The sequence below is a fragment of the Neoarius graeffei genome, chromosome 14 (assembly GCF_027579695.1).
Source record: "Neoarius graeffei isolate fNeoGra1 chromosome 14, fNeoGra1.pri, whole genome shotgun sequence".
Taxonomy (NCBI): domain Eukaryota; kingdom Metazoa; phylum Chordata; class Actinopteri; order Siluriformes; family Ariidae; genus Neoarius; species Neoarius graeffei.
Genome location: NC_083582.1, coordinates 19,638,502 through 19,665,839, shown reverse-complemented (window position 1 = coordinate 19,665,839; position 27,338 = coordinate 19,638,502). Strand labels below are relative to the sequence as shown.

Sequence of the window (27,338 nt, the reverse complement as noted above, 5' to 3'; positions counted from 1 at the left end):
TTCCACGCTTATGGGTACTGAAATGGGGACATGAACTTATTTTTAAAAATTCACCTAAAACCATTTCTTTTTTTTACCATCAGGTCACAAAACATGTAATCTTTAATGAATGATATGTTAAAAGATAACTTTAATTTTCTGAGATGTAATAAAAACATATTTATATGCCAAAGTCAGAATGTAACAGAAGTGTTGTGGACATATATATTCTCAATTTTAACAATGTAGAATTAGTTTTTGAAACATAGGAAGGTGATGTTTTAGCAAATATAATTAATAAACATGTGTAGTAGAATAAACATACACATTCTTTCAATAAGATTAACATGGTATATAGCTAGATTGTAATTAATTTGTAACAGACGCGAGATGGACAATCGTAACAGAAGTAATGTAACAGACATCATTTTGGAACTCATAGGCTTGACTTTGGCATATAAATATGTTTTTATTACATCTCAGAAAATTAAAGTTATCTTTTAACATATCATTCATTAAAGATTACATGTTTTGTGACCTGATGGTAAAAAAAAGAAATGGTTTTAGGTAAATAAGTTCATGTCCCCATTTCAGTACCCATAAGCGTGGAATCAACTCACATATATAAATAAAATCATCTTATTATCTCTTGCTGCTTTATCCTGTTCTACAGGGTCGCAGGCAAGCTGGAGCCTATCCCAGCTGACTACGGGTGAAAGGCAGGGTTCACCCTGGACAAGTCGCCAGGTCATCACAGGGCTGACACATAGACACAGACAACCATTCACACTCACATTCACACCCTACGGTCAATTTAGAGTCACCAGTTAGCCTAACCTGCATGTCTTTGGACTGTGGGGGAAACTGGAGCACCCGGAGGAAACCCACGTTGACACGGGGAGAACATGCAAACTCCACACAGAAAGGCCCTCGCCAGCCACGGGGTTAGCGCTGTTGCCTCACAGCAAGAAGGTCTTGGGTTCGAGCCCAGCGGCTGATGGGGTACTTTCTGTGTGGAGTTTGCATGTTCTCCCCATGTCTGCGTGGATTTTCCTCTGGGTGCTCTGATTTCCCCCACAGTCCAAAGACATGCAGGTTAGGCTAATTGGTGACATCAAATTGACCATAGGTGTGAATGGTTGTTTGTCTCTATGTGACCTGGCGACTTGTTCAGGGTGTACCCCGCCTCTTGCCCATAGTCAGCTGGTATAGGCTCCTGCTTGCCCATGACCCTGCACAGTTACAGATAATGGATGGATATAGTGGCTAGACCTTGCTTGGAGCTGGTCTAGAATGGAGATGTAAGGTGTCTCCTTCCCTACACTAGCCTGGGAGCTCACCTTAGGCAAGCATCAGTACTCCCTTAGCCTCCTGTGCCAGGGATATGACGAAGACTCTATACAGTCGGACTCCCCAGAAGTCATGGGCAGCAGCATGATGGATTGTTGTACTGGTGGATGAGCTTTCTATGGCCAACGGCGTGTTCAGCTGGATGCTAGCACAGAGTATGCTTTGGTCAAGTAGCCCAATTAGGTGGTCACTGCGGCTGAGGAAGGCAACGAGAAACCACCTCAGCTATATTTTCCCTTGTTTCCTTATAGTATTATGATCAATAGACTGAATGATATTGGGTGTAACGACATAAACAGGACCTTTGCTAGGCAAGGCACCGCATGTGGCAGGAGAGGAAAGGAGGCTTCTCAGGTCGTCAACATGCGAAATCTTCCTCATACAATGACGCACTATGGGTATGAGTATTTTGTAAATTGCCTGGGTTCTAGCTATGGGTTAAATAGTACATCACCAATAAGGCACTGGCAGCAGGGCACTTTTCGGTGTAATGTAGCTGATGAACCCAACAGGGTCAACGGCACACCACCAGATGGCATGCAGAAGAGCCACTCAAATGGCCAACAGATGGCATTACTCAGCAAGTTAGTTGTCACTGCGGGGCAACTTCCATACTTGTCAGGTCTGTGGCACTTTTATGCACCATTTGGCATCAGGTCTGGAGGTCCAGAGAGACAACACGATGGGGGCACGACATTGTTTGTCTTACCTTACTGTGCAAGGTGCTTAGGAAAGGAGAAAGAAAACCCTGTAGCGATGGAGTAAATGTGACAGCAGCAGGTCTGAGAAGCTGGAAGTTGCTAGCAGGAACTTTACACACAGGTGACTCGCATTTGATGGTCACAGCCTCACTGAAGCTCTGGGTAACAGCAGGCTGAGGCAGCATTGTGGGTGTCCAGGCAGCCCAATTTAGGGAGAGCACTGCCTGTCCTGGAAAGGGAAGGCCCTAGAAAAGGTGGGGTAAAGAAAACTTACCCAGCCCACCCCAGCCAGCAGGTCTCCATAATAGTGGTAGAAAGATGAAGAATATGAAATTGATAGTTGGGACTTGGAATGTCTGCACCATGTTGGAAAATGATAAAAGAACTGATTGTAGAACAGTTCTGATCGCAAAGGAACTAGATTGCTACAGCATCGATATTGCTGCATTCCAAGTGAGTGAAGGCCAAGGACAAGTGCAAGAAAATGAATACACCTTCTTCTGGAGTGGGAATATGTACAGAAGAAAAAATGCAGGAGTTGCTTTTGCCATTTCGAATAAGATAGCTAACAAACTGCCATCACTACCAGCTGGAATATCTGAGCGAATCATAAGTTTACGTGTACCCACAGGGAATAATCGTTACCTCAACCTGATCAATGTGCACCTACCATGACCTATCCTGATGAAGAAAAAGAAGCCTTCTATCACAAATTATCTGATGTGGTAGACAGGGTACCTCAATTAGAGAAGCTTCTGCTACTGGGAGATTTCAATGCAAGAGTAGGGAATGATCACGTAACATACAAAGGTACTATTGGGAAATTTGGCAAGGGAAATAGGAATGCCAATGGTGAACTCATGCTCAACTTTTGTACTCAACATGAACTATGCATCACTAATACCTACTTTCACCAACCAGACAAAAATTACTTCACCTGGTGCCACCCAAGATCTAAACACTTACATCTCCTTGATTATGTTGTGACTCGCAGATCCAACATGAAAGAGATTCTGTCAACAAAGGTAATGCGAGGAGTTGAATGCTCAACAGACCACTATATGGTCCAATCAAAGCTGAGACTAAAACTTGTATTTCCTAGACTCAGGAGAGCAGCCTCCACAACAAATAAGAAACTAGACATAGACAAGTTGAAGAATGATGAGACACAGCACAAACTCAAAATAGCTATTACAACTGCTCTACAGGAAAATGCCCCTGATCAAAAAGACAGAAAATGTTGAGGATATTTGGCAGCTGTTGAAAGATGTTGTGTAGACAACTGCAAGTGATATACTTGGACAGCAGAAGTATACCAAACTGGTTTCAAGAACAGGCCGATTCTATCCAAGCTTTGTTAGAAGAAAAATGCAAAATTTACAACCTACATTTAAAAGAGAACTCTGATAAAAGCCTGAAAGCTTTCAAAGATATTAAAACAAAAGTGCAACGAGAAATCAGAGCCATGAAAGACAGATGGTGCAAGAAAGCTGAGGAACTACAGGAACTGGCAGACAGGAAGTACTACTATGGATTATTTGTTGGACTGAAGACCAAGAAGCATATGGGCCAAGAAGCAATGTAGTGGCACCTGTGAAAAGTGCTGATGGAAGTATACTCCACACAAACCTGGAAGGCATAAAAAGAAGGTGGAAGGAGCATTTCTCCAATCTCCTAAACCAGCAAGGGTCAGCCGATCCTGAGGCATGTCACCGGCTTGAGAGGAGACCAACAAGAGATGTGTGTACCCATCACATTAGATGAGCTTGAGAAAGCACTCAAGGATACTAGATGTGGCAAAGCACCTGGCCAAGACGGCATCCCAGCTGACGTGCTGAAGCGAGGCGGCCCCAACCTAATAGCTGCACTCTTAAAACTGTACAACGCATGTTGTTAGAACATGTGTCTTCAGCAAGACTTCAAAGATACACTAATTGTGACCATCTACAAAAAGAAAGGAGCAAATCTGGAAACCACCATGGCATATCGCTGCTCTCCACTGCAGGCGAGATACTAGCCAAGATGGTTCTAAACCGAATTAAAAATATCTCGGAAGATGTACTTCCAGAAAGTCAGTGCGGTTTCAGGGTTGGCAGATCTACCTCAGATATGATCTTTGCGCTGAGCCAACTCCAAGAGAAAGCCATCAAACAACATCAACCTCTGTACATGGTTTTTGTAGACTTCTCAAAGGCTTTGGACGCTTTGGAAGGTACTAGAAGCGTATGGATGCCTGCAAAGACTGATACGGCTCATTAAGCTCTCCCAGGAGAACATGTCTAGGAAGGTTTTGATCAGAGGAGACATTAGTGAAGCTTTTCCTGTCAATCATGGTGCCAGACAGAGATCCATCCTTGCCCCAACTTTGTTTATACTCTGCCTTACAGCAGTCCTAGAGACTATGGACACTAACCTAGATAAAGGAGTCTACATCAGAACTCGATCGGAAGGCAAACTCTTCAATCTTGCCAGACTCAATCCTGAACCAAAACTCAGCAAATTTGCATGCGGGAACTGCTGTACACAGATGACTCTGCATTTGTAGCAACAGATTTGGATGACATGCAGGAAATCATTGATCACTTTGCCACAGCTGCAACCCTCTTTGGATTGAAAATCAATACCACAAAAATAGAACTCCTGTCCCAACCCTCACCTGAGCCACAGGCAAGGTCAAACAATGTTGTTTTGGTCAATGGAATGCTGCTTAGGAGTTCTGAGAGCTTCATCTACTTAGGCAGTGCAGTTACCAATACAAACTCATCAGACTTGGAGGTAGACTGTTGGATTCAAGCTGCTACCAAAGCCTTCGGTGCATTACAAAAGCAACTATGATCTCGCCATGACATCAAGAGAACCACCAAGTTGAAAGTATGCAACAGCACAGTCTTACCATCTCTGCTTTATGCCACCGAATGCATGACGTCTATTGTAAACATTTCAAGAAACTGACCAGGCTACAACTCCAACACCTGCATCAAATCTTCAAAATAAGATGGCAGGATAAGGTCCCCAATGTAGAAGTCCTCAGGTGAGCCAATACAGTAAGCATGGAAGCCCTGATCACAGCCTCCCAATTTTGTTGGGCTGGACACATCTGGCGCATGACTGACACATGACTCCCCAAAGCCGTTTTCTATGGAGAACTGAGCCTTGGAAAGAGGAGACAAGGACAGAAGCTGAAGTACAAACATGTCTTGAAGAGGAACATGAAGAATGCCAGAATTATTGATCAGACGTGGGAAAGGGGTGCCTTGGATAGAGCAACATGGCAAAGCATAGCTAAAAGCTCAGTGTCCACAATTGAAGACAAGCATCAAAGGGAGTATACAAGGGCTCATGAAGCCAGACATTCCATGCCAGCTCAGCCAGGTCGTTCGTGCCACCACTGCGGACGACTCTGTCTCTCTGGTACAGGCCTTGCGGCCTATCTGCATTTCTGTGCATCCTTATGAAGCAGTCATCATCACTAGCTATGGACAGCCGACGATGATGGAGATCACAGTTTCTAAAATACTCATACCAGCCCATCTGGCACCAATACCCATGCCGCATTCAAAGTCCCTTAAATCACCTTTCTTCCCCATTCTGATGCTCGGTTTGAACTTCAGCAAGTCGTCTTGACAATGTCTACATGCCTAGATGCGTTGAATTGCCGCCATGTGATTGGCTGGTTAGAGATTTGCATTAACTAGCAGTTGAACAGGTATACCTAATAAAGTGGTGTGTGTGTGGAGTGGTTGCATGTGCCCCCAAGGGTCATTTTTCAAGAGTCTGTGGGAAAAAAGCTGTCTCAGAGGCTTCTGGTCCTATCCTTCTGGTTGTAGTACCACATGCCAGATGGTAACAGCTGGAACAGTTTGTCAAGTTTATTTTTATAGCATTTTAACAATAGACATTGTTGCAAAGCAGCTTTACAGAAAATTAAAGCCTTTAACATGAACTAATTTTATCCCTAATTTATCCCCAATGAGCAAGAGGGTGGCAAGGAAAAACTCCCTCAGATGACATGAAGAAACCTTGAGAGGAGTTTGTGGATGGGTTGGCCAGGGTCTTACAATCCTACAAGCCTGACTGATGCACTGCCTGTGGTGGATGTCCTGGATGGAAGGAAGCTCACATCTGCAGATGACCTGAGCTGTCCAAATGACCCTCTGTAGTAACAGATTAACACACACCTTTCTATTGTGTGCTTCCATGCATGGTACAATCCCTTTCCTGTCTGCCATATCTGAGCATTTTCAGCATGCAATGTTTACACTAGTCAAGTAATGTTGCTATTTATATCTCTGTGTACACGATTGCTGAACATTTGGATGTTAGCAGGCATTCTGTTTTGTTTCCTGTCATGAGACATGTGTGCCCTTTCTGCACCAGTAGAGATTGGCACAACACGGTGGGAAATCATGTCTTGTCATTTCTCTGGCACAGTATTTACTGTATGTTTCTCTCTTGTTTAAATAGCAACACAATTTCTCTCTGATTTATATTTATTATAGTCATTAATGAAAGTTGGGGCGGCATGGTGGTGTAGTGGTTAGTGCTGTCGCCTCACAGCAAGAAGGTCCGGGTTCGAGCCCCGTGGCCGGCGAGGGCCTTTCTGTGCAGAGTTTGCATGTTCTCCCCATGCCCGCGTGGGTTTCCTCCGGGTGCTCCGGTTTCCCCCACAGTCCAAAGACATGCAGGTTAGGTTAACTGGTGACTCTAAATTGACTGTGAGTGTGAATGGTTGTCTGTGTCTATGTGTCAGCCCTGTGATGACCTGGCGACTTGTCCAGGGTGTACCCCACCTTTTGCCCGTAGTCAGCTGGGATAGGCTCCAGCTTGCCTGCGACCCTGTAGAACAGGATAAAGCGGCTAGCAGGGTTGCCACCTGTCCCGGTTTTCCCGGGATTGTCCTTCCTTTTTGTAGCCTGTCCCGGATTTTTTTTTAATTCTCCCGGGACATGAAATGTCCCGGTTTTTAATGGGCTATGTCAACATGAACATTCCTGATCATCTAATATGTTTTCCTGCGCATCCATGCACTCCAAATATGCGCTGCATCTCATTGTGCTCACTCTTAGTGTCTCTCTCTCTCTCTCTCTCTCTCTTTCTCTCGTGCGCAGGCTGCATGCGCGGCCACTGACAGGGCAGGTGGGGGGGTGACGTAGCATAGCCATCTCGCTCGCGCATCAATTAAACTGAGGCACCACGTGCTGGAAGTTGGGAAGCGGAAAGCGGAGTCAAATCGCAAATCAGGTTCTTCTAATGGCCCTTTTCCACTACCCTTTTTCAGCTCACTTCAGCTCGCTTCAGCCCGACACGGCTCGCGTTTCGACTACCAAAAAACAGCATGACTCGGCTCGCTTCAGCCCTGCTTAGCCCCCAAAACTCGCACCGTTTTGGAGTGGGGCTGAAGCGAGCCAAACCGAGCTGAGTGAGGCTGGGGGCGTGAGCAGACACTCCCCTGTGCACTGATTGGTGAGGAGGAGTGTCCTCACATGCCCACACACGCCCCGCAAGCACGCTGGGATCTGTAAACACCGTAAACCCGGAAGAATAATAATTACGAATTACGAGAATTTCTGAAGCCTTATGCGCCTCGCCTCATCTATACGCTCTTGCCAGTATCTGTTGGCGTTGTCGGTGACAACAAGCCACAGCACCAAGACCAGCAACACTAACGACTCCATGTCCTCCATGTTTATTGTTTACTATCCGGGCCGTGAGACTACCGCTTAAAAGATCACTGATGTCACTGTTTGCGCTGCTTAACGACATCACGTGACGTCCACCCACTTTCGCTAACTCCACCTAATGTGTCCACCCACTTCCAGCCAGCACGGTTCAGCGCGGTTGTAGTCGAAATGCAACTCCAACAGCCCCACTCAGCTCGACTCAGCACGGCACGGCTCAGCCCGGCTCAGCCGCGTTTGTAGTGGAAAAGCGGCATTAATATCGCTGACATCATGGGAGGAGAGACGACTGAGGATGATGGTACTATGGGACTGACAGGCCAGTTGAAAAGAAAATGAAACGCTAGTTAAAAAGAAAATGAAACTTGTTTTAATAATGACTGGATGAAAAACGTAAATTACTCATGGCTAAAACCCACCCCAGGCGATCCACATTCTGCTACGTGTTCCCTTTGCTCAGCAAAGATTATCGTTAAGCATGAAGGGAAAACTGCTTTAGATGACCATGCCAAAACCAAAAAACGTCAGAGTTGTGTTCAGGTTACGAAACAAACGAGGGCAATTTCATCATTTGTGATAACCAAAAGCTCAGCAGACAAAGTTACTGTCGCTGAATTAACAGCCACTTATCATGGTGTGCGACATGGTCATAGCTACCTGTCAACCGATTGTGGCAACAAAGTCAATGCTAAAATATTTAGTGACTCTGACATTGCAACAAAGATGTCCTGTGGCAGAACTAAGAGTGAGGCCTTAGTCGAAAATGTGTTGGCACCATTTAGTCAGCAAAGACTAGCAGAAGAGTTGAAGAGAGCACACTACTTTGCAGTATGTTCTGATGCTTCCAACTCTGGCCATACAAAATTGTTTCCCTACACAGTCCAGTATTTCAGTGCCTCTGAAGGTGTCAAGTATGGCTTGTTAGAATTCTGTGACGACCCTGACGAGTCTAGTGAGGCCATATTCAAGCAGATAGTCACCATTACTGAGAGCAATGGGCTTTCAATCAGCCAAATCAGCGCCTATGGTGCAGATAATGCATCAGTTAATTATGGGCGGCACAAATCTGTCTTTCAGAAACTCAAAGCAGCTAATCCACATATTCTGAAGGGCAATTGCAAGTGTCATATAATTAACAACACTGTGAAAACAGCAAATCGCATCTTCAGTGCTGGAGGGTATGATGTGGAGGCCTTTGTGCTGAAGGTGTATAGTGAATTCAGTTGTTCTGCTAAAAAAGTGGAATTGCTTAAGGACTTCTGTGAATTTACAAATGAGCAATTCCAGTGTTATGGACGTGACACTTGAACTCAAAATGGCAACAAATGACCCAGTGCATGTTTTATTGTCTCCCAGTATTTAAACAGGTGTTGCATATTTTAAGGCTGTACCATACTGGAGAAGTGATAGAACAAGAACAATCCCCATAGTACATCTAGGGCATGCCAGAAAACGCCAATAAAAGATGCGTTATGGACGTGACAGAAAAAGTATCACTTTTCTTGGGTGACTGTACATTTTTATCAAACTCTGTGAAATTGTAAACCTAATGTCGAAATGGAGATATCCATTTGATAGAGGGGTCCAAGGTGAATATTAAAAAATCTTTGTTTAAAATATTTTGTATTTCATGCAGAGTTTCGGAAGGAAAAGTCAGCGTTATGGATGTGACGAAATTCCGTTATGGATGTGACGCGTCTGAAATAGACATGGCATATGTTTAGAAAATCAGCAATTTAACCACCATAACCCTTTGAAAAACTCTCTAAATATCAGCTAAAACTATCAAAGTTCTTAAATAATATTTAGGATGGCTATTGTTTTGTGGATTTTAGCATACATTTCTGTGGCTTCTGGCAATAATATAGAATTGTACATGATCAAAGTTGATTTTAGCTTGGGTTTTACATTATAAGAAAGAAAGACTGACAGTGACACATTAGGTTGGTTACAAATTGGTTCAACTTATTCACATCTGTAAAATACAGGCCTAGGTGATATCTCTGGGAGTGGTTTTGATGTATTACATGTTGCTTTATTTTTGCATGGTGAGGTTGACATTTACATGGAATTGCCCAAATACAAAATATAAGGACATTCTGAGACATGTCCCCACACGGTGGCTGTCTTTGCTGCCAGCAATTCAGATGATTTTGGAGAGTTGGCCAGCTCTAAAGTCTTATTTTGTGTCTCTAGGACAGGAGGACTGCCCAAGTATCATCTGGGCATTTGTGTGTGGTGCAACTGATGCAGAGAATGTGGATGGTACTGTTGCTGAATGTGTCCTGGCATTCATGCACAATGTGATGCAAGAGTTTGACTCATCTATTAGAATATTAGAGTGTGACAGTGCAACTGTTATTGATGTGCACTCTGTGATGAACCATTTGCGCAATCAGCTGATTGCAAGACGCAAAGACCAATTCTATGGCAGTAAAGCAAAGCAAACACTCAGGAAACTTCTACCTCTACAACAGGAGAAGTTCAAAAGCCTGGTAGACAGATTTTTGGAAAAAGCAGTGCAATATCTTGAGGACAAATTTGATTTCAATGATCAGATAATTGCACATATTGCCTGTCTCAGCCTTAAAGAAGGACAATCACTCCAGTGGTCTGAGTTGGATCTTTTAGTGGAGAAACTTGCCCTGGATGTTGATGAAGATAAGCTGTACAGTGATATGGTCATCCTGAATGAGGTGTTAGACACCATTCCAAAAGACCTAACACCAGATAGAAAGTGGGCCTTTTTTTTCAGCAAGGCAACTGAACTGTTGAAAGTAGTTGCTTTTGTTTTTTCAAGACCTGTGAGCAATGCCTTTGCAGAGCGAGTTTTCAGTCATATGGAAGATGTTTGAAACAGACTGTCAGTTGCAATGGTGAAGGCTGAGCTTCAAGTCAGATTGAATTTCAAAATACCATGCCCTGAATTCAAGACATTCATTGAAGAACAGAGGTCACTGATAGCTGCAGCAAAGGGAAACACAAAATATAAATGGAAGACCAGGTAAGATAATGATTACATCCAGAAGGCCTATCTGACTGATGCATTAAGTATAAGTGGTTATGTGAGGCCAGAGTATTCTTAAGGCAACTCTAATGTCATCCCTCTACTCATGTGATTAGGCAAGAGGTAGAGCAGGCAAGCACAAGTAGAGCACATGTCATCTGAGCAATCAAGTAAGCTGTTTCCTCTCATGAGAATACTTGATTTTTTTAAATATTCAGTGTGTATGGACAAAATGTGCATATGGATATTGTTACGCCCAGCTGTGCCTCCTACAGGCCTGGCCTAGGCTACATCCACACGACAACGGCAACGAGATTTTATTAAAATAATTATCGCGTCCACATGGGCAACGGATCAGTAAAATATCAGGTACATATGGCAACGCAACGCTTGCTGAAAACGATGCAATACACATGCCACACCTCTACGTGCGCTGTAAGACAGTCCCATCGGAGACACCAGAACAATAGAAGAAGTAGGACGCATGCGCATAAACCCCTTCCGCTACCCGGTGTGAAGCACTCACAGGAACACACAACAAGAAGAAGATGGCTGCGACTACGCGAGGAAATCGTGCCTTCTGTGTGTACAAATTAGTTTTATTAGTGTGCATAGTTTTATATAACTTAATTTTCTTATTGTGTGTGAACATTTTGAAAAGCATTTTTATATAATTTATATAACTTATGTTGTGTGTGAACATTTTGAAAAGCAGTCTTATCCAGTAAAAAAAAGAAATTCAAGAAATGGTTCAGTTACTTGTTTATTTAAAAGAAAAGCTGTATACAAAAGTGAATGCAATGCAGTGGTTCATACAAAACAGCGAGAGTGCTACTTGTTCTAGTCATGTGGTTGTGACATCATCGTAAACAAATCCGTTCTACTCATCCAGATGACTTCGCAACGGCACCGTTGCCAGATTTTTCCACTCTGGAACCCGTTCTCAAAAAATATTGTTGTGGGGCACCCAAAACGCCAGTGCCGTGTGGACGCCAGGCCGAAATGCTAAACAATTTTATCAGATTCACCTGAACCCGTTGCTATGTGGACAGCCTCCTAGTTAGTGCACTGGCCGTGCTGGCCTGGCTCAGGCTAATTGGTTAATGGGACAGGGACACACCTGGTGAAGGGTTTGGTTATAAAATGGCTTTTCTCCCTCTCTCTCTCTCCCTAGGTCACTACTTGTTGAGGCACTTTCTCTGTTGGCACTTTGATTCTCTCTCCCACTGGCACCTTGTCTTTGTCTTCTACTTCACTCTCTCAACATACTGACACATTGCATCTATATACTCACATTACATTAATTATCTCACCTAGACATTCTTCTCTTTGACTGCAGTTTTTTTTTATGTATGATTATTTCAAAATAAATAGTTTGGTTAACCACACCATTGTTGCTGGCTTCCCTCTTTTATATATTGATTGTTACAATATGCATAAAACATAATTCTGTCACATCAGTCAGATATATAAGGTACGTTTTTGTAATGCAGATGGGCCGTGGTATGTCGGGTTTTACTGTCGTTGATATGTCAAGGTTTTTTGTCAGACACAGGTGGCAACCCTAGCAGCTAGAGATAATGAGATGAGATTAATGAAAGTTCATTCTTAGCAAATAAAGACATATTCAGATTGTTAAAAATTATTGTGTTATGTAATAAGCTTGGAGTTTTATTTATTAAGATATTCCCTGAATGTCCCGATTACCTCAAAAGAAATTTGTATTATGTTGTATTTATAAAGAACCGAAGATTTAAAAATTACATTGAAAAAAAATTGCACTGGTATGTTTAATATTTGATTATCCTACTTGCAATTAAATTTGATATCTGTATTACTGTAATTTGTTATATTGCATGATTTTCATATTGTCTTCATTTCAGTCTTATATCCAATGATGTTCAGTGTTCATACCTGGATAATTTTGACCTTGTAGCATTACAAAATCAATTCATGCCTAAAATACTTAAGAGATGCAATTGACTCTTATAATCAAATGTTCTGTGTCATTCAAATGGTCACAGCACGTGTTGTGAAAACACAGTACGGTACACAGATCACTTTGTCTGTGAGTACATGTTTAATGTTGATGCAGAAACACCTTCAACTGTGTCTTTCTGAGTGAATGTCACATGACCACAGTGGTGTTTATTTCTGTGCTACTGAGCTGGTTACACGCATTAGTCTATTACTCTCTAGTAGTAGTAGTATTACAAGTCCTTATGGGTTTCCTCGGGGTTCTTCAGTTTTCTCCCACTTCCCAAATAGATGGCTTGACTACTCAACATTTCCTTTAGGTATGAATAAGTGTGGGACTGTGTGTGCAACATGCCCTATGATCGAATGGTGTTTTACTTACAGGGTGTGTTCCTGTATGACACTGCAACATTGACCAGGATAAAGAGATTACTGAAAATGAATGTATGAAAAAAAGGTTAGATGAATGATGTAACAATTATTTGTTTTCCCAATTCACCCACAGGTCTTCTGCTTTTTAATGCACAGTAATTCAAGGTGAACACAGCACACATGGATGAGTTTGAAAATATCATTGATATGGATCAAAACAACATACTTTACTTACTTTATATAATTATCTACAACTAATCTAGCATTTGTTTTTGTCCATCCCTCCATTTGTCCAACATACATTCCATGATTCAATCCATACCTTTAACCCACTCTGTTAAAGAAAACCCTGATATGAGAACCATACACAGTGTAACTGTATAATGACTTGGGTGATCTTCTTCTTTTGAGAAATAGCATCCTCATGTGGACTCCATTGGTCACTGCACAGTAAGCTTCATCTGGCCTAAAAAATGGCGAGAGGATCAGAAATGTAATGAAGTTGAAAGCCATTAAAGGATTATAGGATAACTAATTTTAGGCTGGATTAAAGAGGGACAGAGATGCTTTCATAGAAAAAATGAGATATACGTGGCAGAAACACAAGTAAACTCATCAACCAGATCAACGGGGAAACAATCTGAAAGGTCTGGACTACTAAAGAGCTCTGTCTCGTTGTAATTCAAAGGTAAGGAAAGGAACAGTTCAAATGTAAGATTAGCCAAAAAATGTGCTCAAAAAAATCAGTCGAAGTCAACAGGTGATGTCATATTTGCATATTCATAGACTCATGATCTTTACATACCTGCAAACTCATGAGGGTTGAAAAAGGTGACAAACTACCGGTAACCCCCCGGCCCCCTTAAACAGCGCGCGATCAAGGAAAATAAAGGGATAAGACAACATTTAAAACAAAGACAAGATTTATTAATTTTTAGCTTTGCAATTTTCAGTTTTGCATCTGACACCTCATTACATTACCATTAAGGAAGGAAAAGTATAAAAAGTAAAATTTGAATTTAAAAAAGTAATTTTTGAAGTGTGACACTGGAAACTTTCTTCAGCAGACCAGTTTATCATTTTTTAGACCTTTTGGCCCGAACAAGCCGTTCGTAGCACGTTTATGCTACTCTGCCATGTGCCTCTTTCGCGCCATGCTATTCTTCTTCACCACCTCTGCCCTATTACCAGCAGCACTGGTAGGACACCAAATTCAGCCCTCCTTTCCTTCAGTGCTGCCAAATTCATGGTGTGAGAGTGTGTGTGTGTGTGTGTGTGTGAGAGAGAGAGAGAATCTCTCTCACTCACACACACTCACAACTGGTTCTCTGAATACAACCGAGATCAACACATATTACGTTATAGTTTTGACAATCCCACCAATAGTTTCACATAAAAATGATTTCTCTTACCCAAAACACGCGTTTATAGATCCTTATATTCAACAAAAAATGACTTTATTCAAACTGATTTGGCATTTTTTTTCTGTTTTGTTTCAGCCCACAGAAACATCTTCCGTGTCGCGCGTTTGGTTCAAACGTAACAGCCCCGCCCCTTGCGTCTTACGTCATAAAAACGCGACTCACAGACCACCAAATCACAGGTACCAAAAAAACCACCCTAAAGCCTCTTTAAATCGCACTCATCGTAACACAGCTTTCTCCGAATACTTAAAATGTTTTTCCGTCTCCAGATGTAATATAGAGTTCCGGAAAAAATCAGAAAATATGATTCCGTGAGCTGTTTTCAAGACTCAGTGTCCCGTTCTGCATTGCGTTTGGATGATCTCTGCCATCCTCCTATACACACCCGTATTCAAGAAAACCCCGCCTCTATTCAGTTACAATTCGCGGATATTGTCCAGCGTTCTGTAAGACTATTGGCTCGTTGGAATGTCATCCAATCAGAGAGACGTTTGAAGTATGAAGAAGGCGGAAATGGTCTGAATGTGGGTGTGAGCTCCAGTTTGATTCTCCCGGTTCTGTCAATCCATTGAAGCTGACTAAAGCTTTGAATGATAGTATTGGAGAAGTGAGTGTTAAACCCCTTAGAGATGGAAATCTACTGATTATATGTAAAGACATTGAGCAGCAAGAGCGCGTAATTAAACTAACATCCTTAGATGGAAAGAGAGTGAAGTGTTTCGCTTGGGGAGGAAAGAGAACAGTACAAGGGGTAATCACAGGGGTAGCAACTGACATACCAATTGAAGATGTTTTGAGTAATGTAACAGGAGCTAAAGTAGTGAAAGCAAAACGGTTGATGTATACTAGGAATGGGGGCAAGCAGGAAAGCTTATCTATTATGCTACAATTTAGTGAAGAAGTGCTGCCAGTTCGAGTCAAGGTAGGATATTTAAGCTATCAGGTGAGGCCGTACATTCCACCACCGTTAAGATGTTTCAAATGTCAGAGATTTGGGCATGTGGCAGCAGTGTGTAGAGGTAAACAGCGTTGTGGCAAATGTGGGGAGGAAGGTCATGAATATGGCAAATGTAATGAGGGAACAAAAATCAAATGTTGTAACTGTGGTGGTGAGCATAGCGCAGCATATAAGGGATGTGAGGCACACAAACGAGCAGCTGAGGTACAAAGAGTTAAAGTGGAGGAGAAGCTCACATATGCTGAGGCTATCAAAAAAGTTAATAAAGCTACAAAGAGAGACAATGTTATGGTACAACAACCACCAATGAGGAGAGTGATGGAGCAGAACCTAAATCATGCAAATGGCCATACAGCAGATAAGATAAATGTGGGAGTGGATAAGGTTAAGTTTGTGGCCTTCCTTGCCGAAATAATTAACTGTTCAGCCCAAACTCAGAGCAGAACAGACAGGATCAAAATTATCATAAGGGCAGCAAAAAAATATCTTGATGTGGGGGAGATAACTGTAGAAATGATAAATGAGACACTCACTGCTGGATTACAAGATACACAGTCATCATGTACTGGTTTGTAATGGTCTTTATGATTCTACAATGGAATGCCCGTAGTCTTTGTGCTAATGGGCAAGAGTTCAAGAGTTTCATTGAAGAAATGAATGAGAAACCTCAAGTAATATGTATACAAGAAACTTGGCTCAAATCACAGTTAGATTTTGTATTATATGGGTATGTTGCTATTCGAAGGGACAGGGAAGGTGGTACTGGAGGTGGCATAGTTACCTTTATCCAACAGGGGCTAGGCTATAGGGTTATAAGTGTAAGTAAAGAATCAGAAGCAATAGTAGTAGAGGTATGGATAGGCAACTCAAATGTGTGGATAGTGAATTTTTACAACCCATGTAAGAAATTAAGTAGAGAGATCTTTGATAGTATTATTGGAGAAGTAACTAATAAGATGGTATGGTGTGGGGATTTTAATGCGCACAGCACACTTTGGGGTAGTACACACACAGATCACAATGGTAATATGGTCGAGGAATTCCTAGAGGATAGGGGCTTGGTGTGTGTGAATGATGGAAGGGGAACTAGAGTAGATGTGGCAAGAGGATTGGAATCCCCAATTGACCTTACTTTGGTATCTGAACCAATAGCCAGTGTCACTAAATGGGACGTGTTTGGAGATACCACTATAGGTAGTGACCACTATCCAATTATGTGTGAAATTGGAGTGGGGCATGTTCGACTGGAGGAGGTAGGCTCCCCTAGATGGAAATTAAAGAATGCTAACTGGACAGCATACAGTATGCTCAGTAGTGTTAAGTTGAAAGGAATAAACACAGATAATTGTGATAGCGTGGATGATTTTAATGGAATAATAACAGAAGTTATGCATTCTACTGCATTACAGATTATTGGTAAGGGCAGTGGCCATGGACAGCGTAAAATGGTTCCTTGGTGGACAGATGACTGTAAAAAGGCTATACAGGAAAGGAACAAAGCTTTTAAGAAAGTTAAAGCTACATTTTCTTTTAATGACTTAGTGGCATACAAGAAGGCCCAAGCAGTTGTTAGGAGAGTAGTTAGACAAGCCAAGCGACAACAGTGGCAACATTTCTGTAGTAAAATAGGAAGGGATATTCAAATTAATGATGTGTGGAGTATGATAAGGAAGATGGGTGGGATTAGAAGGGAGTTCACACTACCAGCTATAAGGTATAAGGATGAAGTCATGATCAGCAATGAAGACAAGGCTGAAGCATTAGCTAAAACATTTGTAAGAGTTCATAGCTCTGAGAATTTGACCCCAGAAGCAAGAGCAGCTAGAAATGAAATGTTAAGAGATCACCCTAACATATTTGATAAAAAGAATGATGGTAATGGAGCATTGGATGTTCCTTTTTCCTTATTTGAGCTGAAAAGAGCCTTGGCTGGGGTTAGAGCAACATCCCCTGGTAAGGATGAAATATGCTATAAGAGTGTTTAACCCCTGAAGCTCAGGAAATAATTTTAAAACTATATAATAGGGTATGGGAATCAGGGACCCTACCACTGGCTTGGAAACACTCCGTTATTATACCTATTGGAAAACCTGGTAAAGATAAGTGTGAGGCAACTAGCTATAGACCCATTGCCTTAACATCAAATATGTGCAAAATTATGGAACGTATGGTTACAGACAGGCTAACATATGTGGTGGAAAGCAGAAATTTGTTTACTTGCCATCAGAGTGGATTTAGGAAAGGAAGGACCACCATGGACCCAGTTGTATGTCTAGAAAATGAGATCAGGAAGGCTCAGACCAACAAGGAGCAAGTGAATGCAGTATTTTTTGATGTGGAGAAGGCATATGATATGCTGTGGAAAGAGGGTCTTCTCATAAAGTTAGATTCCTTGGGCATAGGTGGGAGAATGTATAACTGGGTGATGGATTTTTTAAGGGACAGGAGTATAGAAGTAAGGGTTGGGGCATCTCATTCTAATACTTACTCCATAGAAAATGGAACTCCCCAAGGCAGTGTATGTAGTCCTATTCTTTTTAACATTATGATTAATGATGTTTTTTCTGGAGTTGATGCTAGTCTTGGTAGGTCATTATATGCAGACAATGGGGCGCTATGGGTCAGAGGCCGTAATGCAGCATTTGTGCAAAAGAAACTACAAGTAGCTGTCAATAATGTGGAAGAGTGGGGTAACAAATGGGGTTTTCGTTTCTCTGTTGATAAGACCCAAGTAATGTGTTTCTCCAAAAAGCAAGTTAACCCTAATGTTCAGATTACTCTTTATGGGCAGCCAATTAAGCAAGTCTTATGTATTAGATTTCTAGGTGTGTGGATGGACTATAAATTAACATATGGAGAACATATCCAGAAGGTCATAACCAAGTGCAAAAAGGCAGTAAATATTATGAGATGTCTCATAGGAAGTAGCTGGGGTGCAAGTATGAGGTCTCTTAAGCACATCTATACTGCTTTAATTAGGTCAGCCCTAGATTATGCATGTATTACATATGGGTCAGCTGCAAAATCCCATTTGCAGAAACTGGATGTTATTCAGGCACAGGCTTTACGTTTATGTTGTGGGGCTTTTAAGACTTCACCAATTCCGGCACTGCAGGTAGAGGTTGGTGAAATGCCACTTTCACTGCGACGATTACAGCTAAACATGACTTACTGGGCCACATTGCAGGGACACAGACAGGATCACCCAACTAAAGCAGTCCTAGAAAAGTGTTGGGAACATGGGCACAAGCAATATAATAGTTTTGGATGGATAGGAGATGGTGAAGCTGAGAAGTTGGGCTTGACAAAAATATCTCTGAGCTGCACAGTAGCATTACCAGCTACTCCTCCTTGGTTATTCCCCATGCCTACAGTAGATTTTGAAATTGCTAAGCTGTCAAAGCATGGTAACGAATATGGTGGGATGAATGCTATGGTGCAACAGTACCTAAGCACTAAATATAATGGAATGGTTCAAGTATACACTGATGGTTCAAAAGATCCAGACACAGGAAAGACAGGAGCAGCAGTATACATACCGGAGTTTGAAACATCACTTAAGCGTAGAACATCAGACAACCTGGCAGTTTATTCTGTGGAGCTGTTAGCTATTTTATTTGCACTGGTCTGGATAGAAGATTCTAAGCCAAACAGTTTTGTTATATGTTCAGATTCCATGGCAGCTTTGGTCAGTATTCTAAATTTCTAAAGTCTTCTTGCAGGCTTGACTTAATATATGAAATTTATCAGAGTTTATACAGTTTAAATCATAGGGATATAGCTGTAAGTTTCATTTGGGTTCCAGCACATGTAGAAATACATGGCAATGAAGTAGTGGACTCTCTGGCCAAAAAAGCCCTTAAATTGAGTTTGGGTGATTTAGGTGTGCCATTAAGTAAAAACGAAGTTAAAACCATAATCAAAACTAAAGTAAGCAAGCTATGGCAAAAACAATGGCATACAAATACAAAGGGGAGATTTCTTCACAAGATTCAGCAGGTAGTCCCTTCAAAAAGGCAGGGTAACTGGAACAGAAGGGGGAAACAATAATTACAAGGTTAAGAATAGGACACACCGGCCTTAACCATGGTCTCTATGTAGTAGGAAAACATAATACTGGTCAATGTGCATCATGCAACCAAATAGAAACAGTGGAACATGTTTTGCTACAGTGTCAAGCTTACAATACAGAAAGAGAACTCCTACTAGAAAGGGTCAAAGCATTAGGATACACAACATTAACAATAGAAGATTTACTTTCCTTTTCCACAGTTAAACCATTAGCATGGATACATATTATGACATTCCTAAAGGCTACTAGGTTATTCGAGAGAATTTAATTTCAATTTTTTTTTTTTCACACATAAAGTAGGACTAAGTGTTGAAATCCCTATTGATGCTCCACACCCATAACAGTTGGTGGCGGTAATGCACCATGTTGGATGCCAACCGCCAATAAACATAAAGAAGAAGAAGAAGAATGTGGGTGTGAGGAGAAAAGTAGTAGTAGTACTTTGAAGTAGTAGTACATTGAAACCAAATGTTCGGCAACATAGCCCCCCCCCAAAAAGAAACTCTTCGGATCTACACGATTCACACAAGTGACCTATTTTGGGATCAAAACGGCGAATTTCGCCGAAAGGTGACTAGTTTGCAGGTATGACTAGATCAAAATGCTGTCATTAAATTTGCTGAGGACAAAGTATGATGAAGAAACTTTGTGGTTGCCTGCTCTGCAGCCGATTGATGATGATAACTGAAGCTCTTGACCTGTACCTGTATGATTTTATGCATTGTGCTGCTGCCACATGAATAGCTGACTGGATAACTGCATTAATGTGCAGTTATCCTAATAAAGTGGATAGTGAGTGTCAGGGCCGGTTCTGGAGGGGTAGCAACGGTAGCATTTGCATGTGATCCAATTGAATATCACCAAACCACACCTCTTTATAATGTATTCATTCAAGCTTCAACCTTTTCTTTCTTTCTTTTTTTTTTACAATTAACCAACAATATCCACCCTGTATGCCAGGGGTGTCAAACCTGATCCATAAAGGGCCTTGTGGCTGCAGGTTTTCATTCCAGCCATGCAGCAGCACACCTGACTTGGCTCATTCAATCAACTGAACTGTCTTCACACAGTCAAATACTTGCAGCCACACCCACCCTTGATTAAAGGGTGGGTGTGTCAGTTGATTGAATAAGCCAAATCAGGGTGCTGCTGCATGGCTGGAATGAAAACCTGCAGCCACACGGCCCTTTATGGATCAGGTTTGACACCCCTGCTGTATGCTATGTCTCATTTGGCATTTACATTATGATAACAGGGCAGCACTGTGGCTACAGTGGTTAGCACTGTCGCCTCACAGCAAGAAGGTCCTGGGTTCAGGCCCAGCAGCTGATGAGGGCCTTTCTGGGTGGAGTTTGCATGTTCTCCCCGTGTCTGCGTGGGTTTCCTTCTGGTGCTCCAGTTTCCCCCACAATCCAAAGACATGCAGCTTAGGCTAATTAGTGGCTCTAAATTGACTGTAGGTGTGAGTGTGAATGGTTGTTTGTCTCTGTGTTAGCCCTGCAATGACCTGGCAACTTATCCAGGGTGTACCCCACCTCTTGCCCATAGTCAGCTGGGACAGGCTCCAACTTGCCTGCAACCCTGTAGAGCAGGGGTGTCCAAACTGATCCATAAAGGGCCGTGTGGCTGCAGGTTTTCATTCCAGCCATGCAGCAGCACACCTGATTTGGCTTATTCAATCAACTGACACACCCACCCTTTAATCAAGGGTGGGTGTGGCTGCAAGTATTTGACTGTGTGAAGACAGTTCAGTTGATTGAATGAGCCAAGTCAGGTATGCTGCTGCATGGCTGGAATGAAAACCTGCAGCCACACGGCCCTTTATGGATCAGTTTGGACACCCCTGCTGTAGAGGATAAGCAGCTACAGATGGATTATGATGACAAAAACAAGGCCCTTTGTTTCCTTTGATTATCCAACAACTTGAGCATCACATATAGAGCAGTCTCTAAAATAACCTAATTGCATGACTTTAATTAAAAATATTCTTTTTTATACACTTTAATATTCATAACAATATTCATTGTTAAGCGAGTTAATGTCGTTTTGGAGGGACAACTCCTGTTACCTGTCACTCCAACCCCTGCAAAAAACCCCCAAACTTGCACACTACTTAACACCAATTCATTCATATGCTTGAAAAAAGGCAAAGAAAGGAAGTACATTTGTTATTTTTGTTGTTGATGAAAAGGAGACAAAGTTAAACATTTCCATTCCAATGATCACAGGCCAGTTACATACATAAACATTAGTTTATGAGTTCAACATTGAACAAAGTGCAGTTTATCTCCAAGTTCCAGCCATTTGACCTGAATATGTCTCTAACACATTTCCATCATCTGCTCTAAGGAAATCTGCAAGTCCATCGATGACTGCAGTGAGGTCGCACCATTTGCCACAGCCAGCATCTTCAGCCTCTCCAGAGCAGTGAGAACCACCTGCAAAGCCAAAAATGGGAAAAGAGAAAAGTGATTACTGAAGTATGTGGATAGACAACTGAAAGACACTTTTTTTTTAAACCATTCAGATTTGTCAAGTGCCAAACTGACAGCCAACTACTGAATTCTGATTGGAAAGTACAGTACGACTTGATGTTCAGTTTCTATTACCAGCAATCAACAAATCTGGCTTTTAAACAAGAGCTGTCAGAGAAACTAATTAACTTTCATCCCCATCTCCAGCCCAATTAAATCACTGCAATAACTTCAAATCTTTTGAGCTTCCTTCCTCAAAATAATCAAGTTATGTGTGGTAAAAGTAACTGTCCTTCGTGGCAAACTTCATCACACCACCCATCGCTGCTCATATCACCTGTTGTAACAGCATGGTCCTGAATGTTATTCCTTGTTTATTCCATTTATACCACAGCACTGTTGAATTCTCTGCAGTATGGCTCAAACAATAGTGCTGGATGTATTGTAATTCGACTGATATGTTTATATTAATGTGCACATCCTCTATATTATGACCCGCCATGCCTACTTGGATCAAAAGGTCCAAGCTATCTCTTGGTATGTCATAAAGTGAAGGCTACATCGGGGGCAGAGACTTTTCTTACAAAGCCCCACAGTTATGGAACAGCCTTCAAAGTAGTGTTCGGGAATCAGACACAGTCTCAGTGTTTAAGTCTAGGCTGAAAACATATCTGTTTAGTCAAGCCTTTTGTTAATAGTTTTATTAGGTAAAGGAGTAGATCTAGAGGGTCCTCAGGCATAGTGTTTTGGTAAACTGGGATGTATAGATACTGTCAGCCCCCACTCACTCGAGTTTGTTGACAGTGTAGTGGCTGGCTGCTTTATGTCGCAGGGCGCCCTCATGCCGGTATTACCTTCTGGCTCTCCCCTTTAGTTATGCTGTCATAGTTAGTTTTGCTGGAGTCCCTGCTTGCACTCAGTGCAAAATGTATACTGTTCTTACTCATTAGGTGACCATTGGGCATACCTAACAACCTGTCCCCCCGACCGAGATGCTGACCTCTTCTGCTCCTCAGACCTGCCTGATCCATCCTGATGCCCTACTTCTAACTGGAATCTCATCATGTTGCTCCTGTGGAGGATGGCCCCATATGAACAGTTGAAAGTCGCACTTATAAGATGGCTCTGGATACTTACAGTTTTGCTATGATGGCTGAGGACTACAACTGACATGATAACTTTAGGACTGTAGTTGTCATGAATTGTTTTGCACTCAAGTCTCCATCAATGAACAGTTGATAACTTCAATAAAACAGACTTCATGCTAAAACTATAATGAATTTCCTGGTTACACAGTTGTACTTTGTGACTATGTAGGACACAGTTATAGAAGCAAGTTATTTACAATCATGATGTCTGTTATCACCCAAATGAGGATGGATTCCCTTTTGAGTCTGGTTCCTCTTAAGGTTTCTTCCTCATGTCATCTGAGGGAGTTTTTCCTTGCCACCATAGCTACAGGTTTGCTCATTAGGGATAAATTAGGGATAAAATTAAATCATGTTTAAAGTCTTTAATTTTCTGTAAAGCTGCTTTGGGACAATGTCTGTTGTTAAAAGTACAAATAAATTTGATTATATAATCGTTTCTATAGTCATTCACAGGGACCTCTATGGGGATGGTTGACATGATCTAAGTCTCATAATAAATAAATTAACCAAACATGCTGTCATTTCCCAAAGAAAAATGGCATAATTGATATTGTAAAGTTTTCTCTTTGTGGTGTTTGTTCAATGTTATGGAAGGAGTATGTTTAATGTTATGGCAGTGTCAGTGTTTTGTAAAATCAGTTGGTTTTATGGAGTGTATTCAGGACCTAGTGTCAGGACTGGGACTGTTTTGGCCTCTAGAGGCTGCTGTCATTTCCATCTTGTCATGTTTGTTTTGGCCTCTAGAGGCCGCCACTGTGTTTTTGTGTTTGTCTTCATTGCCGGTTTCCTGCCCCGCCCTGTTCCTTAATTAGTGTGTGTATAAATACCCCTTTGTTTGTTCCCTTGTCATGGAGTCTTTTTCCTATGCTATGCCTGTTAGTGCTAGTTCCCTCTGTTCCACGGTCCTTGCCTGTGTCTTTGTGGTTTTTGTACTTTGCTTTTGTAACCCGCACGACGAGGGAAACAACCTGTGCTTGTGCGGGAACAGTCTAACTCCAACTCTAGGTTCTAAGGAGACTGGTTTAGGTTATGGCTAGACCACAGTCAATTACTCACCCCAAGCAACACACAGCACTCACTGATGTCAGAATAATAATACAATAAATATTTATTCACACAATAAATTAGTTCATTCAAGGGAAAGTCATTAAATTTATACAATAAATAATATTTAGTGCAATAAGGTGCAAGTAAGATCTATCAGTGTGAAACGTGGATAGTAAAAGTGTCAGTCAGAAGAATAATACGCTAAGTTTTGTGCAAATCACTGAAATCCTATTAAATATATGTTAGATATATATATATTAAAAATAGATAAGATACTCAATATATTTAATATATTTTAGTCCTATTTGATATCTAAGCCTACTTAAACTATCTTATCATGGAATACTAAACTAATGATTGTGATCAAGTGTTTGATGTGTGTGTATGTGTATGTAACCAGAGAGTACCACCAATAAAATACCAATATCAATATACCACGGGGGTGTAACCCAGGAATGTCATACAAAAAATATCAATGTAAATCCACTACAATGTACCATGGGGGTGTAACCCAGGAGTATCGTACAAAAAAAATATCAATAAAAATATACCTTCTAAGTGCCGGCACTATTTATCCACGTAGTAATTACAAGGGCTCAACAAGGAATGATAACAAAATATTCTTAGATATTCATAGAAATATTCATAGGGAAAAAACCCTATGAGATCTCAAAATAATCAACTGAATAAAAAAAATAAACCCAAATAAAACGAGTGCACTCAAAAAAAAAAAAAAATTTAAATTAAAAGGAATGATGACGTCGGATTCAGTCCTACCACAGTAGCAGGGACAGTGGACGTTGATGGGGGACAGTTCAATCAGAGGAAGACAGGGGGGTGTGCAAGGGGAAAATGATGATAAGGTGGGGAGTGCAGATCAGGGCTCCAGGGGTTCCAGGTAAAGATGAAGGTGATTCGGGGGACGTTTCCAGGGGTACGAAAAAACCAGTCTGCACAGAATTATACAGACTATTCAATTACTATTAAATTCCATTTCATTTAATCACTACAGTAACCTTTCCTTATCCATGTTATTGTTGTCATTACGGCAACATACAAAACAACAAATAAACTCATTCTTACGGCACATCTCCGTAAAGTCAGCTACCGGAGATTGCTGTCTTGCTAGACCGACATTGTTGCTTAGAAACCATGCTAGCCAGAGAGCTAACTGTCCAGCAACGTAACTGTCACTGACCCATACTGATGAAAATATAAGACACTCAAAATTCCTAAAATACACAAAAACCTACTAAACCATAAGGTCGAAGTCCATTCAGAGTATCCTGACTGGTTTTAAGACTATGTCATGCCAATTTACCATGTAGGAAGCTTATAAGGCTCACCAGGACCTGTTTACAATAACCTAACTTAGCTTAACATATTAGTATAAGTTACAAAGTTAATAATTTGCTCACCAGGATATCGGGTAGGAAAATCAAGCTCACGACGATCTCGGGACTTGATTGCAGGACATAAATCTATATTAAAACAGGGAGTTTTAATCTATTTGTAATAATTGGTTATATTAAGAAAAACATATGGGAATATCATTAGAGCTAGAGACTCACCGAAGGGAAGGAAGTCGATAAAAAAGGAAGGCGTTGAAGATGAGGATCAAATGGGGGGAATCTATTTTCTTTCTATTTGTTCTACTTTCTTCTTTCTTTTCTGTTTTTCTACTTCTACTTCTTCTTAGTCATTCGTTGGTCTATCGTGTCTGATTGAGCGTAGTTGGTTTTCCGCATCTGGTTTGATTCAAAACATTCTATGGCACGCTCTAGGGACTATCAGGAAATTCTTAGCACAATAAAAGAATTAAGGGAGCGTCTGAAAATGACATGGGTTACATTTTCTCCCCCTCTAAACCGCATGAGTCTCTGCATGCGTGTTAAGACTATTTAGTGCGCCTTCTAGAGGACTTAGACAGTTCTGCTTAGACTTTCGAAGAAGGAGGCAAGAGCTAGCACCAAGGGTCTTCCCAGTTCTCCGTAACACAGTCTTTCAGGTGGACGTCTTTCTCTGGTGGATCTTCGAACTTCAGCGGCTTCTCTCTCTGGCAGGTCAACAGGTTCAACATGGGGTATCGCATCCATGGGTAGCACAGTCTCTGTCTCTTCTTCATCAACTGAGTTTCTCTGAAAAGGTCTAGTCTGTGGCACGGCATTGGTGTGTGGAGATGGCCCATTAACAGGTTCGCTTGCAGGTGAGTGTATGACAGGATCAGTGAAGGGCAATACATTGCTGAGTGGGCTTTTGAACTGATGGACCTTGGTTGGACACGGGTTCAGTCCAGCTGAGGTGGAGGGTTCTGGAGGATACTGTTCTGGGATGTTCTGTGTTGTTTCTCTGGCACCTTCCATTTTGATGAAGGACCTTGTGGAGATCTGAGGGAGTTGTGATGGGTAGCATTCTTCTTCATCACTGCTGAGTTCATCACTGCTGCCACCAATGGATTCATCATTTCTGTTCTGCTGAGTTGTCTTTATCCCGGATCTTAACCTTCTTGTCGGCAGATTGACTTCAGGTTCAGGTCCAGTCTCATCAACAGGCAGGAACCCACAGGGCAGGAGGAGATCTCTGTGGAGGGTGCGGTGCGGAGTGTCACCCCTTTCCTGTCTGATGACATAGACCGGACCATCACCTATTCTCTTCACCACAACATGGACTTCTCTCTCCCACCTGTCTGCGAGCTTGTGTTTTCCTCGAAGGTTCACGTTCCTCACAAGGACTCTGTCTCCAGCAACGAGTTCTGCTGCTCTGACTTTGCTGTCAAATCTTGCCTTGTTCTTTTCGCCCATCTTCCTTGAGCTCTCCGAAGCGAGGGCATAACTGTCTTGCAGGCGTTGACGAAGGCCCTTCACATAGTCTGAGTGCGACTTGAACCCATCTTGGTTTGGCTGAAGACCAAGGAGAAGATCAATGGGGAGTCTCGGCTGCCTGCCAAACATCAGCTCATATGGTGAGTATCCAGTGGTGTCGTTCCTGGTGCAATTGTATGCATGGACTAACGGCTTGACAAAGTCCCTCCAGTGATATTTGTCTTTTTCTTCCAGAGTACCAAGCATGCTTAGGAGCGTTCTGTTGAATCTTTCGACGGGGTTGCCGCGTGGATGATATGGCGTCGTTCTCACTTTCTCTGTGCCAA

The 27,338-nt window shown here is 41.9% G+C and overlaps 1 protein-coding gene and 1 long non-coding RNA gene across 2 annotated transcripts in view; both read right to left on the bottom strand.

Annotated features, from left to right (window-relative positions):
* LOC132898037 (uncharacterized) overlaps nucleotides 1-15,197 on the bottom strand; it is a 95,399-nt gene extending 80,202 nt beyond the window's left edge. The window contains exons 1-3 of the long non-coding RNA XR_009656443.1: nucleotides 14,477-15,197; nucleotides 13,387-13,530; nucleotides 13,075-13,124 (exon numbers count right to left, since the gene is read on the bottom strand). This is a non-coding gene — a long non-coding RNA (uncharacterized LOC132898037). The remainder of the gene's footprint in view (nucleotides 1-13,074; nucleotides 13,125-13,386; nucleotides 13,531-14,476) is intronic.
* Nucleotides 15,198-21,674: 6,477 nt separating this feature from the next.
* Nucleotides 21,675-27,338, bottom strand: part of irf3 (interferon regulatory factor 3) — a 168,440-nt gene continuing 162,776 nt past the window's right edge. The window contains exon 11 of the mRNA XM_060939399.1: nucleotides 21,675-21,956. Coding sequence (XP_060795382.1) covers nucleotides 21,840-21,956 — 117 coding nt within the window. The 3' untranslated portion in view covers nucleotides 21,675-21,839. The remainder of the gene's footprint in view (nucleotides 21,957-27,338) is intronic.